This window comes from Stegostoma tigrinum, chromosome 28 (genome assembly GCF_030684315.1).
Source record: "Stegostoma tigrinum isolate sSteTig4 chromosome 28, sSteTig4.hap1, whole genome shotgun sequence".
Lineage (NCBI taxonomy): Eukaryota > Metazoa > Chordata > Chondrichthyes > Orectolobiformes > Stegostomatidae > Stegostoma > Stegostoma tigrinum.
In genome coordinates, this window is record NC_081381.1 from 11,661,479 (window position 1) to 11,677,343 (window position 15,865).

Below are 15,865 nucleotides of genomic sequence, written 5' to 3' on the forward strand. Positions count from 1 at the left end.
GAGCTTCCTGAGTGTGGCTGGAGCTGCACTCATCCAGGCAAGTGGGGACGTAAGGCCGGAAAAAGTGCAAACAACATTATCAGTTTATTGAATGGAAATATTATATTTGTTAAAATTTGATTGGACCTTTGAATACTTTCAGTTGTATGCAATTTGGGTTGTCATTGTTACAAGAAGGATTTATCAACAGTGGAGAAAATGGGTTTTTCGGGGATTCATCGATCAGGAAATTTTGAGGAAACTGTGTCTCTCTTTGGAAAAATCCAGAGGAGACTTGACACCTAGTTATTTCCATACTGGTGCTGGATCAAAATATGGATGAACCTACAAGATATGGAATGTTCTAGAAGACAGCTGATACTGCCTGCTGCAAGGCGATTGGTGATGGATAATAAATGCTGTTCGAGCAAACGACACCCATGTCTTGTGCAAATTAAGCAAAAAACAATTCATGTCTTTAAAAATCTGAGTTGGGCTCAGTGAGGTTAACATGGAGAAATAACTTTCCTCTGGTCAGTGAGTTGTGAACAGGGGAGAGTCAGTGTAAAATATAAAATAATGATGTTAGGAGTAATTTATTTGTACCAAGTGAAGATGTTGGATGCACTGCCAAATGGAGTGGTTAATTGGAAACATGTCACAGGCCTCCTCATAAATACCTGAGAGGAAGTGAATGCAAGGAAATGGGGGCAGGGTGAGGTAAAGTTAATAGGTGCAGCAGGCTCGTGTGAATTTAAATCCTAGCAGGAAAGATGTGTTAGATGAAAATAACCCTTCCTTGTGGTGGAAATGGGACATAATTTGCTACATTTTGGCACAGGAGAAGCAGAGAGATGTTTGAGATCAGATTAGGTCTTGTGTAACTGTGCAGGGCTGATAGACAAGACAATGAAGCGTTTTTCACAAATGAGTATTGAATACATCGGATATTCAGAATCTACATTCATGAGGCCATCACTGAGCAGTCCATCACAGAAACTATGTGGAGCCATTGAAAAGGTCCAAGATTATTTAAAAAAAACTATAGCAGGAAGGGAATGTTGTACTTGCATCCAAAACCTAAAAAATTGCAATTTTTCACCAAATAATTAACGGACAGTCTAATCGAATCTGCAAGATGTTGGGGTCAAATAGTGTAAAAGTATTTATCGTTCATTGATAAATAGCTATCGAGGGAAATGGGCTAATGGTGTTGTTGGATGACTAGGAAGGGTGAGTTTAAAATTTTTATTTCATATGGGATTATTAGAACATGGAAATAGCTTGGGATGTAATTTAAGAATGGAAAGATTATTTGTGAAAAAGAATATAAAGGGGAATGGGATCAGCATACGTACAAGCAGAGCTGGCTTCTGGAGCCAAGTGCCTCTTTTGCACTTAATTACTGATTCCATAATCACTTTGTTTGCTTAAAAGCTGAGTGCAACATTGTGCAGAACAAAAAGCCAAAAGAATTCGAAGTAGGAAATTAGAAACAAAAATAAATTGCTGGAAAATCTCAATAGGTCTGGCTGCGTCTGTGGAGAGAGTTTAGAGTTTACATTCCAGGTCCAGTGACCCTCCTTCAGAACCGTAGTTCTCCATTGGACCCAGTGTAAACTCCAAGAGCCATAGATGTACAAGAGCAGAAAATGCAATGGTTTCAAACTGAGTAATGTCAGTCAGTCAGTTTGTGAAATATTATATTCAATTTAAAAGGGAAACAGCAGCTATCAATAAGGGATTGCTGAAAGGGAGGTAGCATCACAGAGCGCAGTCACTTCCCACTGCTGCAGTCTGTTTTTCAGACGCACCCTTCCTGTTCTCCATCCAAGTTTTGGCTTTCTGTTTTAAAGTTTCACATTCTCCATTTGCGTGAAGAGTCTGAATAAGTAAGGCTCCCCACAACTTGTTGGAAAATGTCATTTTGAACTCGCTGGCACTAGACCAGGTGTAAGTTGAATGATCAAAAATTGCTTGCAGCTAAATGGAAAGATGGTTCGTCGGGAAGATGTGGGAGGCCACAATCTTAAAAGGCTTTGAAACCTGCAGCACAGCTGATGGATAATGGAGATCACCAGCACAAGTGGGTGAGGGAACAGTTACTGCTCAGAAAGATATGACAGGGACAACTCTTAGATCCTGCGGAACCCAGGAGGCAGGCTCCTGCTAAATTGCCGTTGTGCTGATGGAGAGAAGGTACTTTTCTTCGTCTGCCAAGTCACTGCTGAAAATGTCTCCATCAAAGGATAATCCAGAAACACACACAAATTGCTGGAGAAACCACGGAAGAAACGGGCAGCATCTGTGGGGAGAAAACCGCATGAATGTTTCAAGACCAGGGTGAACTTCAGAATTTCTGAGGGAAGGTCCTGAAACATGAACACTGTTTCTCTCTACACAGGCACTGCCAGATCTACTGAGTTTCTCCAGCAGTTTTTTTTGTGTCAGAGATCTCCAGTGTCGGCAGCTCCTCGTTTTGTGAAAGAGTGATGCAGTTCCAGTCAGAAAATTCCCCTGTTAGTAGTCTTGCTCAGAATGTGTAGCTGTGATGACTTGCTGGTTGGTGTGAATTTGTCCAAATCTTCTTCTTCTCCACGATTTATTTGCAACTAAAAAGCAATCAGAAATTTGTTGGTTTTGTTTCAAACGGGACAACAAATGTGTATAATTTCTGTAAGGCTCAGGGAGAAAGCGGGAAAAGGGGGCTGAATGATCACATTGAAGGAGGCTCTACGGGCCGAATGGCCTATTCCAGTCCCTGTTTTCTCTGTGTGACTCAGTGTAGCATTGTGGTAAGGAGGCTGCAGGGGTCACATTTTAGGATGAGTTGGGCATTTCATTTAACCCCTTGGTGATGCATGATAGCAGACCCAGCGCAAGGTAACCCATCTGTATCCAGGAAGGGCAGTAGACTCTGCACCTTCTTGTACTGGATATGTTTGTCTCTATTGCATTAATCCAAACTCTCTTTGCGCAATGCATTGGTTCTCAAAAGGGTTGCCAAAAGTTCAATAGCATTAGATGTAACTTTTCAAAACCTATAAATCAATGTTTCATTTGTTTACCCAAGCCTACAAATTCCAGCATTAATTTAGTTGCAACATCTACAGGAGATCATCATCTTAATGAGGTATACATTAGCAAAAGAAGTTTAACTCAGTGCTTACTGGTGTCTGCTGTGACTCAAGCTCATGTTCTTGCCTGTGGGTCAGATGGTTGTGGGTTTGATAATGAGGCAGTGCCGCACTGACAGAGGCTAATATCCTTGTGTGTTAATCGCAGAAAGGTAGAATGCATGTACAGCAAGTAATTAGAAAAGCTAATGGAGTGTTATCATTTATTGCAAGGGAATAGCAGTACAACCATAATGCTTCAGTTATACAGGCCTCTGGTCATGGAAACGGACCCTTTGGTCCAACCGGACCACCTAAATTAATCTAGTCCCATTTTCCAGCATTAGACCCATATGCCCCTCAACCCTTCCCATTCATGTACCCATCCAGATGCCTTTTAAATGTTGTAATTGTACCAGCCTCCACCACTTCCTCTGGCACCTCATTCCACCCCCGTGTGAAAAAGGTGCCCCTTGGGTCCCTTTTAAATTGCTCGCATCTGGCGTACTGTGCAAATTGGGTGCCCTCTTTAGGATCTAACGGCATTTGAGGTGGTTGAGAGGAGGTTTACCAGAACAGTAACTTCACCTGGTGAAGGAGCAGTGCTGTGAAAGCTTATGTTTCAAACAAACCTGTTGGACTGTAACCTGGTGTCATGTGACTTCTGACCTTGCCCACCCCAGTCCAACACCAGTGCCTCCACATCAAGAACAACACCTGGAATGAGAGGATTGTCTAATGAAGAAAAGCTGGGCTTGTGTCCATGGGAATTCTAAAAAAGCAGGAAGTGACTTAATTAATACAAGACCCTGAGGGTCTTAAACAGGTGGATGTGGAGAAGACGCTCCCGATTGTGGGAGAATCTAGAACTTTTAAGCTGAGAGGCCTAAGTGGGTGAAAGGCTGTAGACAGGAAGGTGGATTTGAGGTTACAATCAGATCTGTCACGATCTTATCGATTGGGGGAATACATTTTTTGGGGCTGAGTGAACTACTCCTGATCCAGAAAGAAACATTTGAGAATGCTGGAGAAACTCAGCAGATCTGGCAGCTTCTGCGGAGAGAGAAACAAAGTTATACGCGAATAATAATTCTCTTTTTCATGTGTCTCCACAGATGCTGCAGACCAGCTGAGTTTCTCCAGCATTCTGCTTGGGTAATACTCCCAGCATCTGCTGTATTTATGTTTTTACGTCTGATTTTACGTCAGACTCTGGGCCCACAGGATTGTTGTTGACACTCTCCTGACCTCAACTGACCCTGGCACCCAGCCAGCGATGCCCACATCCTAGAAAGGATTGTTGGCAACAAACAGGCTCTCCTTCTAGCTGCACATTCCTGTTTGACCTGGGACAGGTTTTTAACAAGGAACAATCTTGCAATGCAATCAGAATTTTGGGAACTTGTGTCTGGATTTTTGCAATGTGTTTATTTGGGAACATCACAGATTGAATGAATGGTTGTAATTTTTGGATCTCTGGCACAAGGAGAACTGCCAATGGCACAGAGACTCTTGCCAACTAGATCAGGGACAATTGTGCCAATTGTAGAAGTAGTAGCAGTGAGGTAGTGGGTCAAGTCTAGGATCTTTCTATTCCATTAACTTCTCTTAAGCAGCTGAGACATTTGGACAACATTTGATTTATTTGTCTATAATCTTTCTTCTATGACCATAAACATGTCAAGTGTTGTTAAAAGTAGTTGTGATATTAAAATTGCAGGCAGGACACTTAGACTTAACCCTGAGTTTTGATGCTCCAACATGTCAGTCATCAATAGCAAACCGAATGAACTGTACACTTGCTGCGGTAAAAATGGATTTGAAAATAGGATCAATACATCCAAACATTCTATCATCGTGCGTTTTCATCCGAACCTAATCTTGAGCTCTTAGCCACCTGTAACATAAGCTTTAAAAGCAAGAGAGTAAAGTTGTCAGTTATTAAAGAATAAAAACGGTGCAGGAAACACTCGGTACCGCAGGCAGCGTGTGTGCAGAGAGAAATTGTGCTGCTGAGTTCAGTCAGATACAATTTCCTGTTACTCTGCTCTTCCAGTTGTTCAGGGTGACCTGATCCTGCTTCTGTACCCTCCGAGTCTTTAGTTTGTCCTCTTGTTTGTTTCTCCACAGCTGCAAAGTCACAGTTGACCTTTCTCCTACCATCTCCACAAAAGGAACTGCTCTGGCCAAACCCATGAAATACCATCGGTTTGATAAACACATTGCGACCATTCACCTTGGGTGAAGGGAGTGCTGTGTTGTCAGGGCTTTCATCTATTGGCTGAAATGTTCACACTTTGTTCATTGGGACTGGTTTACAATGGCTTCCAACCGACTGCCTGCCCAAAGTGAAAGCTGCATGATGAGTGGGATATTTACCCACTTGGGTTTGATCAAAATAGTTTGTCGCTGAGCAGGAACACTGCCTGTGACTTTGCAGTTCTTGCATCCGTTGGCAAATTGGTTTTCAACATGACTAGCCTTGTTGACCAATACAGCCAGGGGCATTCACCAATGCAGCTTTCATAAAAGTTGACGTCTTATACTGCTGCCTGAATAAGGCAAACATTTTGATTCCTGTGCAGGAGGAGTGTTCAGAGCGAGATGTTTGATCCAAACACAGTTGTGATTGTTTCGGTACTTTATCACAAACTTTAATCTTTCTTTTTAAAAAAAACACTTTGTTTTGATGTTGTTGGACTAAATCTGGGTGTCCCAGTTCTACCTTGTATCAGCAGCTAAGTTCTCCATTGTTTAATGAGGGTGCGGAGTTTTGATTCTGATCTATTAATGAAAAGAAGCCATTTAATTGAAAGATGTCTTTTGGCTTTGCTCTCTGCCTTGCATCCATCAGTGGATGTCATCCTGAAAGCCATGTCTCTGTTTTGCCTCAATAGCTGCAACCTTTCAAATTAGAGCAAGATTCTCAGCTGCAGCTTGAAAATACTGAGCAAATTGGAATTTGCTTAGCCCTAAGACCGATCTTCTGAGGCTGTTTTTTCTAATTTACAAAGTTCCCTGAGAAGGGAGTAATTCAACACTGACCTGACTCAACTGCAGCTTTCTTAGTGAAGAGTTGGTGCTTGCCATTGCATCGTGTGATAACTGAGTCCTTGCAAAACAACAAATTGTGTAACAGTGAACATTACGACAAGTGACCAGCCCCTGAAGCAGAAACATGCACCTGTTCTCGGAGAGATGTTCATTAACAATACGTTACATTAATTCTATTAAATGTTTCTGGTGATTGTATTCAAGTTTCAGCAACCCCAACACTCTGACCTTAACATTTGGTGCCAGCCATTTTTGGGGTATTCACTCGATCACCCAGTATGATTATAGATGGTGTGGGGTAAGTGAAATTGTGTTTAAAACTCAGAATGGTGTGGAGCCTGAAGGCACGTAGGCTTGGGGCAAGTCATAGGTAATTTTAATCCATCTGTTCAGAAACATTATTACACGCCTTTGGAGCATTTGAGACTTGAACCCGGGCCTTCTGGTCCAAAGGTAAGGACATTGCCACTCTGCCACCCTGTTTCTCATTAGGACACATTGTTCAGCATCCCTCCATTTGTTGCTGTTTGTGTGAACATTAATGTACTGCATTCCAGCTTCTCTGTCTCTCTGCCGTTAAATGTACCCTGAGATATGAATTTGCATGGCATTGTAGTACAATAGTCCTGGGATTGATTAGCATTTGGAATATCGCAGCTGTGGTCTCAGGCAAAATCAGCACAAAGGAATTGCGAGGGAAACGGGAGTGTGGGGGGAAGCGGCTATGTTTGGAGAGAGAAAAACACCTGTTTATTTGTACAGAAAGGTCCAATTTCTGAAGACACTACAGATTTGCAGTCTTTTTATTCACTCACCACATATGGGCATCAGTGGCTGGGCCTGCATTTATCAGTCCCTCCCTACCTGTCTTGGAGAAAGTGGGAGTGAGCTGCATTCCATTTAGTGCAAGTAAAACCAACAGTTCTGCTGGGGAGGGAGTTCCAAGGTTCTGACTCAATGCCCAGTGCAGGGTTTGAAGATACTTCAGGGTTCTGGGTTACTGTTTTGGAGAAATGAATGCAGTGAGTGACCCAGAATTGATGAACTGTTGTTCAAACATGTCTCATTTTATCACAGCAGTTTACCTCCCCTTTTGTTAAGTCAAATCCTTCACCCCACCAGCCCCTCCTCCCCCCCCCCCCCCCCCCCCCCCCCAACCCTTGCACCCCCACCTGGCCCAGCTGGAACTGATAATTGCTTCCAGCAAAAAAACATTAACGAAAACCGCGCCATTTCATTACAGGCACATTCAGGATCCAGCCAGTCAACGGCTAACATGGAGTAAGCCTCCGACGAGTATCCTAGTCATTAAAAAGATTCAAGATGATCGTCTCCTTCAGCCATTTAAGGATCTTTGCATCTTCCTCATGGAGGTAATGTGTGCCAGTGATAAGAAATATTCAGGCTTCAGTATGGCAGGAATATCCTCAATTATATTATCAGTTTAAGTAATTATTGATGTTGGTGATGTTATGGATTTCACCTACAAGTATTGCTCAGTCACCCTGTGTTTTGCCCTGACTGAGGATCGTACTTTCCTCAATCTGCTGTTTCTATTTTATTTGTCTTTAGGAGAAAGATATGATTGTTTATGTAGAGAAAAAGGTGCTTGAAGACCCCACCATTGCAAACGATGAGAGCTTTGGACCACTAAAGAAATTGTGTACTTTTACAGAAGGTAAAGGTATCGTTATTTGCAAGCATCATTTTACTACTTTGCTACTTTGGAAGCTTATTGTCCAGTGAACAATCCCTCCTGCCCTAGCTCTGCTGCTTCCGTCACTCACCACTGACCACTGTAAGGTTTAGCTCGATGCTGTTTTTGCATTTTGACCACAGTCACTTGGCAGCATCCCATCACAGTTCTAAATTGAGGACTTTTCCCTCTTTTGAGCTGTCACCTCTGCTTGAAGATGTGCTGCTTTAACTTATTAAAATGTTATCCCTTTCAAATTGTACTCATCAGTATCCTGGTCCTGTTCAGTATGAATCGCCTCTATGCGGGACAGTTAAAGGTGCAGTGGTGCTGATCATGCTCTGAACATTGTGTGCTGCTCCAGTTGCCAAGGAGCTGTAACATGCTCCAGGCAGCCCAGCAAAGAGCCTTACTTGGGGTCAGGCCCACAGTTGGCCTGTGTTAGGGCAGAAATCGTGTGAAATGTGCTGTTCAGCTTCGGTTGGTGTCTGAGAGCTGCTGGTGTAGATGTCTTTGTGACAGCTAGAGACTGATACCAAAGGAGTTAACCCAGAATATTACTCAAAACTGCAAGAGTAAAGCTGGAACAAAAACAGTTCAAATCCAGTGGCAGGTTATTCTGAGATGGTCTGTTCTGAAGTTTACCCTCTGACTCAGAGGGACTTTCATGTAAACTTCCAGCGCTGGTATGGTGGAGCCGGAAACCACGGGGTTCCTTCTGAAATAACTGTCAGATGTTAGAATCCCCTCCGCATGGATAACTTTAATCTTTGATAACTTTTCTACAATCTTTATTGTGATCACGGTACTTTTAGACAGGACGCACAGTTTGTATATTCTGTCCAAAAGTCACGTGTGGACCTAAATGTGTTGTCTGTCTGTGTTGAGAAAACTTTAAGAAAGGCTCAAAACTTTTTTTATATTTGTTATGAAACCTTGTAAATGAATATCTGATGTTGAATGTTCGTACTGCTGCATATGGTCCAAATTCCCATGCACTGTCATTTGAGTAATATTATCAGAGTCCTCCTTTCAGCACTGAGTTTAAGATAGTAATGTTTAAGAACATTCTGACATGTCAGTCAGTCACAAAGGAAAAACTAGATAGCAGCATTATTTTATAACCACAAGGTGTGCCAAAGTGCTTTTGTAGCTCTTGGGAATCTTTTGAAATGCTGTCACTGTCTTAATGTAGTAGACAGGAAGACCAATTTGTGCACAGCAAGTTCCCACAAATAACAATGTGGTGATAACCAGAAAATCTGTTTTTGTGATGTTTGAGGATAGCTATTGGCCAGGCACTAGGGAGAGCTAGTGTTCTTCTTCTTCAATACAGCGCCTTAAGATCTCTTGCATGCACATGAGGTAGCAGACAGTGCCTTGTTATAATGCCTCATCTAACATCTCCAACAATGCAGCACTCCCTTGGTGTCACACCCAGAGCAAACTTAGATTTTTCTTTTCCAGTTCCTGTGAGAGCTATCCTCTGAGCCACAATAGTCACTCTGCTGGAGGTTGCAACCTTGTGAATATATCTAAACATCTCTTGTTTTTCCCAAAACGTGCAAAGTAAAATATGACTTGACCACAGTTGTACAATGCATGATAATTATGCCAGATTTTGGGTATGTTATGTCCTTTAGGGAAGAAAATCTGCCATCCTTGCCTAGTCTGACCTATTCCTGACTGCAGACACACAGCCTTTGGGTTGATTAATTCTCAGAGATGGGTAGTAAATTCTGGCCTAGGCAGCAATGTCCTCGTGCCATGCAAGAATGTTTTTAAAAACCAGCATTAGAAAGGTTATAATCTAGAGTCGCATTGCAGTATGCTGCACTACTGAAGGAACACAGCATTGTCTCTTAAATGTGGTTCTTCTCCAAGCTCCCCTCTGGTGTGGTGAAATGAGCATTATTCTGAGGTGAGCAGGGGACCCATTCCGGATCATTGTTCCTCCTACAAAGAAAGCCACCAGAGGAGCTAGGCCATCCTGTATCTTGTAGTATATTTCTAAAAGTCACTATGCATCAAAACATCTCTTTGTGTGAGAAGCGATTAATGATTCCAATGGTGATAGCACCTGATGTAAAAGAATACAAATGTTCCTTCCTGTGTGGGTGCCAGAACGTACATCACCTGCAGTGGAACGTACAGTTTCCACGTCCACAAGAACAAATGGGTTTCTGCAATCAATATGCTGGTTCTTGGCCTTTACACTGTGTTATGGGCATTAACACAGTTGGATCTCCTCCCAACAGATCCATAAAACAGACACCCAGGATGAATGGTAAATGGAAGGGTTCATTTTGGCCCATCACTGCCAGATCATAGCATTAATTGTATAGCTCACATCGCTTCATGGTTTGATCTTAACCGAGTTCACTTATCAGCAGGGAACCTATGCTACAAATGATTACTCTGTCACCGGTGACAATGATCCATAATGAAATGCATTGAATTTGCTTTCAGGCTATGACGATTTATCTGATCGGATAGACTTTATTATTTGCCTAGGAGGAGACGGCACCTTACTTTACGCATCATCCTTATTCCAGGTAAATCCACTTGTTTCTCCCCAGAAGGAGCTTCATGGATTTAAGGGTCAGTGTTGGAACTCACATTTGACTTTTTAAAAAAAGAAAGCTGCCCAAAGGAATCTTGTGATCTCTATGATGGGATCCTCCCGTTTCGGGTATTAATTTGAACCTTGTACCAATTCCCGTGAATCTATAACATTCAACAACACTGATGCCATTAAGCAGAGTTGACAACCAATAATATTGAAGCATTCTCCTGGACAGCAAGCCAGGAAGTAAAACTGAATTTTTGACTTTACTGTTTTTATTATAAAACCATAAACTGTTGGATATTACACATGTTTAGGGGCAAAGCTGAATTGTCATATACTTGCCTAATTTTTTATTTAAATATGGGATTTCTCTTGTAATGGTGATTTTTTTTTTAAACGTGGTATTTTTGGGAAGTGAAAAGTGTTTCAGCAGAGACATTGTGGGGAAACAGAATCACATTTGGCTTCTGGATTTGTATGCTTATTTACACACGGGCACCCAGGCAGAGATCCAGAGCACACCATGCCACAACACGCACCACACACTGTCATGCATTCTCACTCTGTTTCATGATATCACGCCAGCAAACACTGACTTATCTATTTACTGTAACTACTGTAGATTGTTTGATAGCTTCATGAGCACATTCGGCAGCACGACCACAGAAGCTGAGCTACAATCAGTACAGTGCTATTTGCTCCATTCAATTTTAGCAAGCCAGCCTTAAATCAGATTTTAAATTTATCCATGTGAGGAAAAGGTATAAGATATTTGCAGCCAAGTGAATGTCCCTGCCCCTTGACACATGTTGTGTAATATTCATTGCTATTACCTTTGCACTATCCAGGCCATTTAGATTTATTTTTCTCTGTGTACAGCGAAGGGCTGGAGTGATGGGCAGATGGATTGGACACTCCATACCCTGAAACAAACATCATTCTATGCGATAATGCCCCCTGTGTTTTTAAACAGAAGAGCTTGTTTTCAATAATCTACTTCCATTATGAAAGTTCTTCCCTCTCTGATTTACTGAATGTGCAGGAGCTGATAAACTATGTAAATATGTAGCAGCGCAAGATTGCTGAACTCTGTTGCTGTAGCGACAGATTAAATATGTATGCAGTTGGACAACTTTTTGTCTGAAAATATTTTCATTAACATGCCTTTATTCCCAGGAGATTGTGTTGTTTATTGGGCATTTTATGCTTTTTTTTGTTTAAAACAGGATAGCGTACCACCAGTGATGGCATTTCACCTCGGATCTCTGGGTTTCCTGACACCATTTAACTTTGATACCTATCAGTCACAAGTCGCACAAGTAATTGAAGGTACCTTCCAGTTTCATTGTAATCCGAAGAATTGAGTTTCACAAATGAAGCAAAACACAATTCAGAAATTGAGCTTGAGTCAAAATGAGTTGATCAAAATAATCTATGGAGATGCATACATCATCACCTAAATCCTGAACTTGTCTGTAATGTAAATGAAGCCAGTCTGAGACTTAAAATCCGTTTTAATTCGCTGTAATTCAGACTGAAGCACTACCGATCTCGACAGTGAGCCACGTTTGAGGCAGGTAACCCTGAGAGCTGTGCGCTGTTACATTTCTGCTTCTGTGACACACAAACTACTTCTTGCTAAGAATATACAATTGAATTCACTCCATCGGTGTCCAACAGCAACTCCATGTATTTTTATAGCGCCCCCAGTGAAACAAAACATTGCTTTGTGTGGGAGGATTATGAAGCACGTCCAATTAGGAAATGGTCAGGCCGATGTCATAAATTGGTGAGACGCGGTGTTTCTAAAGTGTAGTAAGTCATCAGCAAACCTTTTGGTGATTGTGAATCAACCTGTTGTTTTAGCTTTCCCCCTCCCCCTCCCCCTCCCCCTCCCCCTCCCCCTCCCCCTCCCCCTCCCCCTCCCCCTCCCCCTCCCCCTCCCCCTCCCCCTCCCCCTCCCCCTCCCCCTCCCCCTCCCCCTCCCCCTCCCCCTCCCCCTCCCCCTCCCCCTCCCCCTCCCCCTCCCCCTCCCCCTCCCCCTCCCTCTAAGTAATCAGGGCATATTGGTGACCAATGGCCCAGCGCCCAATTCTTGAAGTCAATGTAATTTCCTTCAAGGAAGGAATGTAAATTAATAGGCACTGAGCAGAATGTTCCAAAGCAGCAATTTAACCCACAGGTTTCCGCAAATGATGAAACCATGAGAATTGTGCTCACCGTTCCTATCAACAGTGTGCTGAGGCGAAACAGGAACTTTAAGTAATCATGCCTCTAATATTTCTAATAATAGAACTGTATTTTCTTCTGACTGAGACTTGTTTCAGACATTTGAATAGAGGGAGTGAGATACTGGTGAAAGATTTTAATGAACACGATTTAAAAGCCAAAACTGTTGACACGAACATTAATGATCCGTCTGTGCAATTGAAGTTGGATGCTTTGTAATGATTTAGCTGTAACGTACTAGACTGGACATCAGAAGCATTTCCCAGGGATGAAGACTCAGTTACTAGGGGGCATAGGTTTAAAGTGCGGGGGGCAAAGGTTAAAGGTGATATGAGGCAAGTTTTTTTTTACACACAGGGTGTTGGGTGACTGGAACTCGCTGCCGGGGAGGATAGTGGACCCAGATACCTTTAGTGACTTTTAAAGGGCATTTTGAAAAATGTATGAATAGGGTGGGAGTAGAGGGATATGATCCCTGGAAGGATAGGGGGTTTTAGTTGTGACGGGCAGCATGTCGGTGCAGGCTTTGAGGGCTGAAGGGCCTGTTCTTTGAAATATTTTATCAAATTTGTATTTCTAAAGGTTGGTGCTCGGCTTTGTCACAGTCAAGTTCAAATCCGATTTGATTCTAAGTCACTGATTAAGTCAGACTGCTCAGTAGGTGCTTGATCTGTTTGGTAGTTGGAAAAATGTAAACAATTTCTCAACAAGTGAATCCTTTGCCAGGGAATGTTGCCATTATCCTGCGAAGCCGCCTCAAGGTCAAAGTGGTGAAGGAAAACTGGGAAAAGAGAGGCTGCCAGGAGCACACTGTGGAGGAGAACGGACTGATAGTGACCAAGCACGGGGACAATGAGTTGGGAAAGCGAGCAACGCAGTACCAGGTGAGGCTGATGCTGGCTGGAGTACAAGGCGGGTGTTGTGTTGTGTGATGAATTATGTCAGAAGTCACTCAACACCAACTTATAGTCTAACAGGTTTATTGGAAGTCATTAGGCGAAGACTCCACCTGAAGAAGGAGCAGGGCTTCGAAAGCTTGTGTTTTCAAATAAACTTGTTGGACTATAACCTGATGTTGGATTGGGGTGGACAAGGTCAGAAATCAAACACCAGCACCTCCGCATTGTCATGAATCGGGACTAAAGCAGCCACCACATGAAGATGTCAGAGTCCATAAGACATAGGAGTGGAAGTAAGGCCGTTCGGCTCAGATTCTTGAATGCAGATTTGATTTTTTTTAAGTAAGATATTACATTTGGAAGCTTTGTCCTGAGGATCAAAGGAATTTCAGAATTGAATCATAGAAGTAATCCAGATTGACTTGGCAGTACATGCCTGCTGCTTCTGATATGACTGATCAGAGTGGGGTCTAAGGAGGTGGTTAAATAACCTCCAGCCTCTTGCAACCCCATTGGGTATGTTTCCCATTGGATAGAAGCACCTTCTTCTGTTGAAATTGTGATGACAGATAAAATCAAGCCGTTAACTTCTCTGCACAGTCCCAAAATTAAAGGGCAAGATTTAAAATTCTCCCAATGTATAATCAAATTCAATTCACGAAAGATTCCCCAGTGGAGGGTTTGGATGAAGCGATAGCAGGAAGCTGCTGGTGTCAGGTTTGAGTTTGGACCTGGACTTTCCCCAGTTCTTCCCTCGGTCGTTTCTCCCGTCACCTGGAGTTGGCTCCGGTGAGTCTGAGCTGTCCCAGAGGGTTTGCTAGTGAAGCATTCTGTGTTTTGCAGGTGGCTGTGGAGTAGAGGAAGCTGGATGGAGTTTATGATGGCAGCACTCTGATTCAAATGGTGTTCTGTGGTTTTGGGCAGTGTTTCAACCTTGGAGCCTTTGTTTCTACCAATGTCTTTGCTGTAATGTCCTATCAGTCGGATGGTGACAATTTTCTTTGCACGTGTATTGCACCAGTTTACCAGCTGCCAGAAATGTGCTGAATATTGCTGCTGTGGGATTATGGTCTTTGATCACTGGGGCTTTCTCTTCCTCACTTCATTTCCCTTCATCTCACAGGGCGGGTCCAAAAACAACCCCCAGCACTTCGCAGATCAGACACCATTGTCAAGCTGGCCGCTCGGACGTCCGTTCCCACCCACAGACACTCCTGACCATGCACGCACACCATGCCCCCCACCCCTGGCAGACACTGTGCAGCCCATGCACACTCACCTCACCCACCCGAAACCCGCATCCTACACACCTCACTCACGCACACTTGCTCTGTCGCTCACAGGCACAGTCCCTAACCCTTTCATCCAGCCACTTCACTTCCCCGATCCTGAGAAATTCGTTGCTGTGAACTCTGTGCAGTTTTAACTAACTTTCCTGCCCCAGAATAAAATTATAAGCATCAGTCAGAAAGTATTTGCCTCCAATCTCTGCAACATATTAATTAATAATTTCTGGAAAATGAGCCTGTTTTTCTCACTCTCTAACTGCTCAGGTCCTGAATGAGGTTGTGATTGACAGAGGTCCTTCATCCTATCTCTCCAATGTTGATTTGTTTCTGAATGGCCGCCTAATAACATCTGTCCAAGGAGATGGTAAGATTTAAGTCTGTGTGGTACAGCATTGATATCGTGCACTGTTATTGGAGATGTGTTCGAAGAATCAGCCTCCAATTTGGGTTTGAAGACTAAAATTTATGGCAAGATGTTCCTGTACACCAGGGGATGCTGGGTGTTTGAGTTAGTGAATGACAACACATCCCAGATTGTCAAGCTGAAGATAGTGGAATGATTAGGACCTTACTCAGCTCAGGGAAAACTGGACGTTGAATCTGATGAAGGGTCTAGGCCCAAAACGTCAGCTTTTGTGCTCCTAAGGTGCTGCTTGGCCTGCTGTGTTCATCCAGCCCCACACTTTGTTATCGTTGAAAATTTTCTACCTGGAAATAAGACCAACTGTTTAAAAATCTTGATGAGCAATAAATTAGGGGTCAGAATTTTTTCCCAGTTAAGGAGAAATCTGTTCACTCAGAGGGTTGTGATTCTTTGGAGACCCCCAGAGCAGGGATTGGTGAATGCTAAACCATTGAGCAGGATTGCAGTTACGAACAGGAGATATTTGGGCACAAACGGAATCGATGGAGAGAGGGGAATGGCCACGAAACTGTGGTTGATGCAGATGATCAGCCATGACCTTATTTAATGGTAGATTGGTTCAAGGGAACTGAAAGGCCTTCTCCCCTTGTGTAAAGGGGCGAGAGATGAA

General features: G+C 43.0%; 1 protein-coding gene across 5 annotated transcripts in view; it reads left to right on the forward strand.

The window, feature by feature from the left end:
• The window catches only part of LOC125466615 (NAD kinase-like), an 86,981-nt gene that overhangs the window by 60,581 nt on the left and 10,535 nt on the right, over positions 1 to 15,865 (forward strand). For all 5 annotated transcript variants that reach the window (XM_048561366.2, XM_048561367.2, XM_048561368.2 and 2 more), the window contains 6 exons: positions 7,393 to 7,522; positions 7,722 to 7,827; positions 10,315 to 10,400; positions 11,641 to 11,743; positions 13,370 to 13,527; positions 15,096 to 15,195. In XM_048561366.2, coding sequence (XP_048417323.1) covers positions 7,393 to 7,522; positions 7,722 to 7,827; positions 10,315 to 10,400; positions 11,641 to 11,743; positions 13,370 to 13,527; positions 15,096 to 15,195 — 683 coding nt within the window. The remainder of the gene's footprint in view (positions 1 to 7,392; positions 7,523 to 7,721; positions 7,828 to 10,314; positions 10,401 to 11,640; positions 11,744 to 13,369; positions 13,528 to 15,095; positions 15,196 to 15,865) is intronic.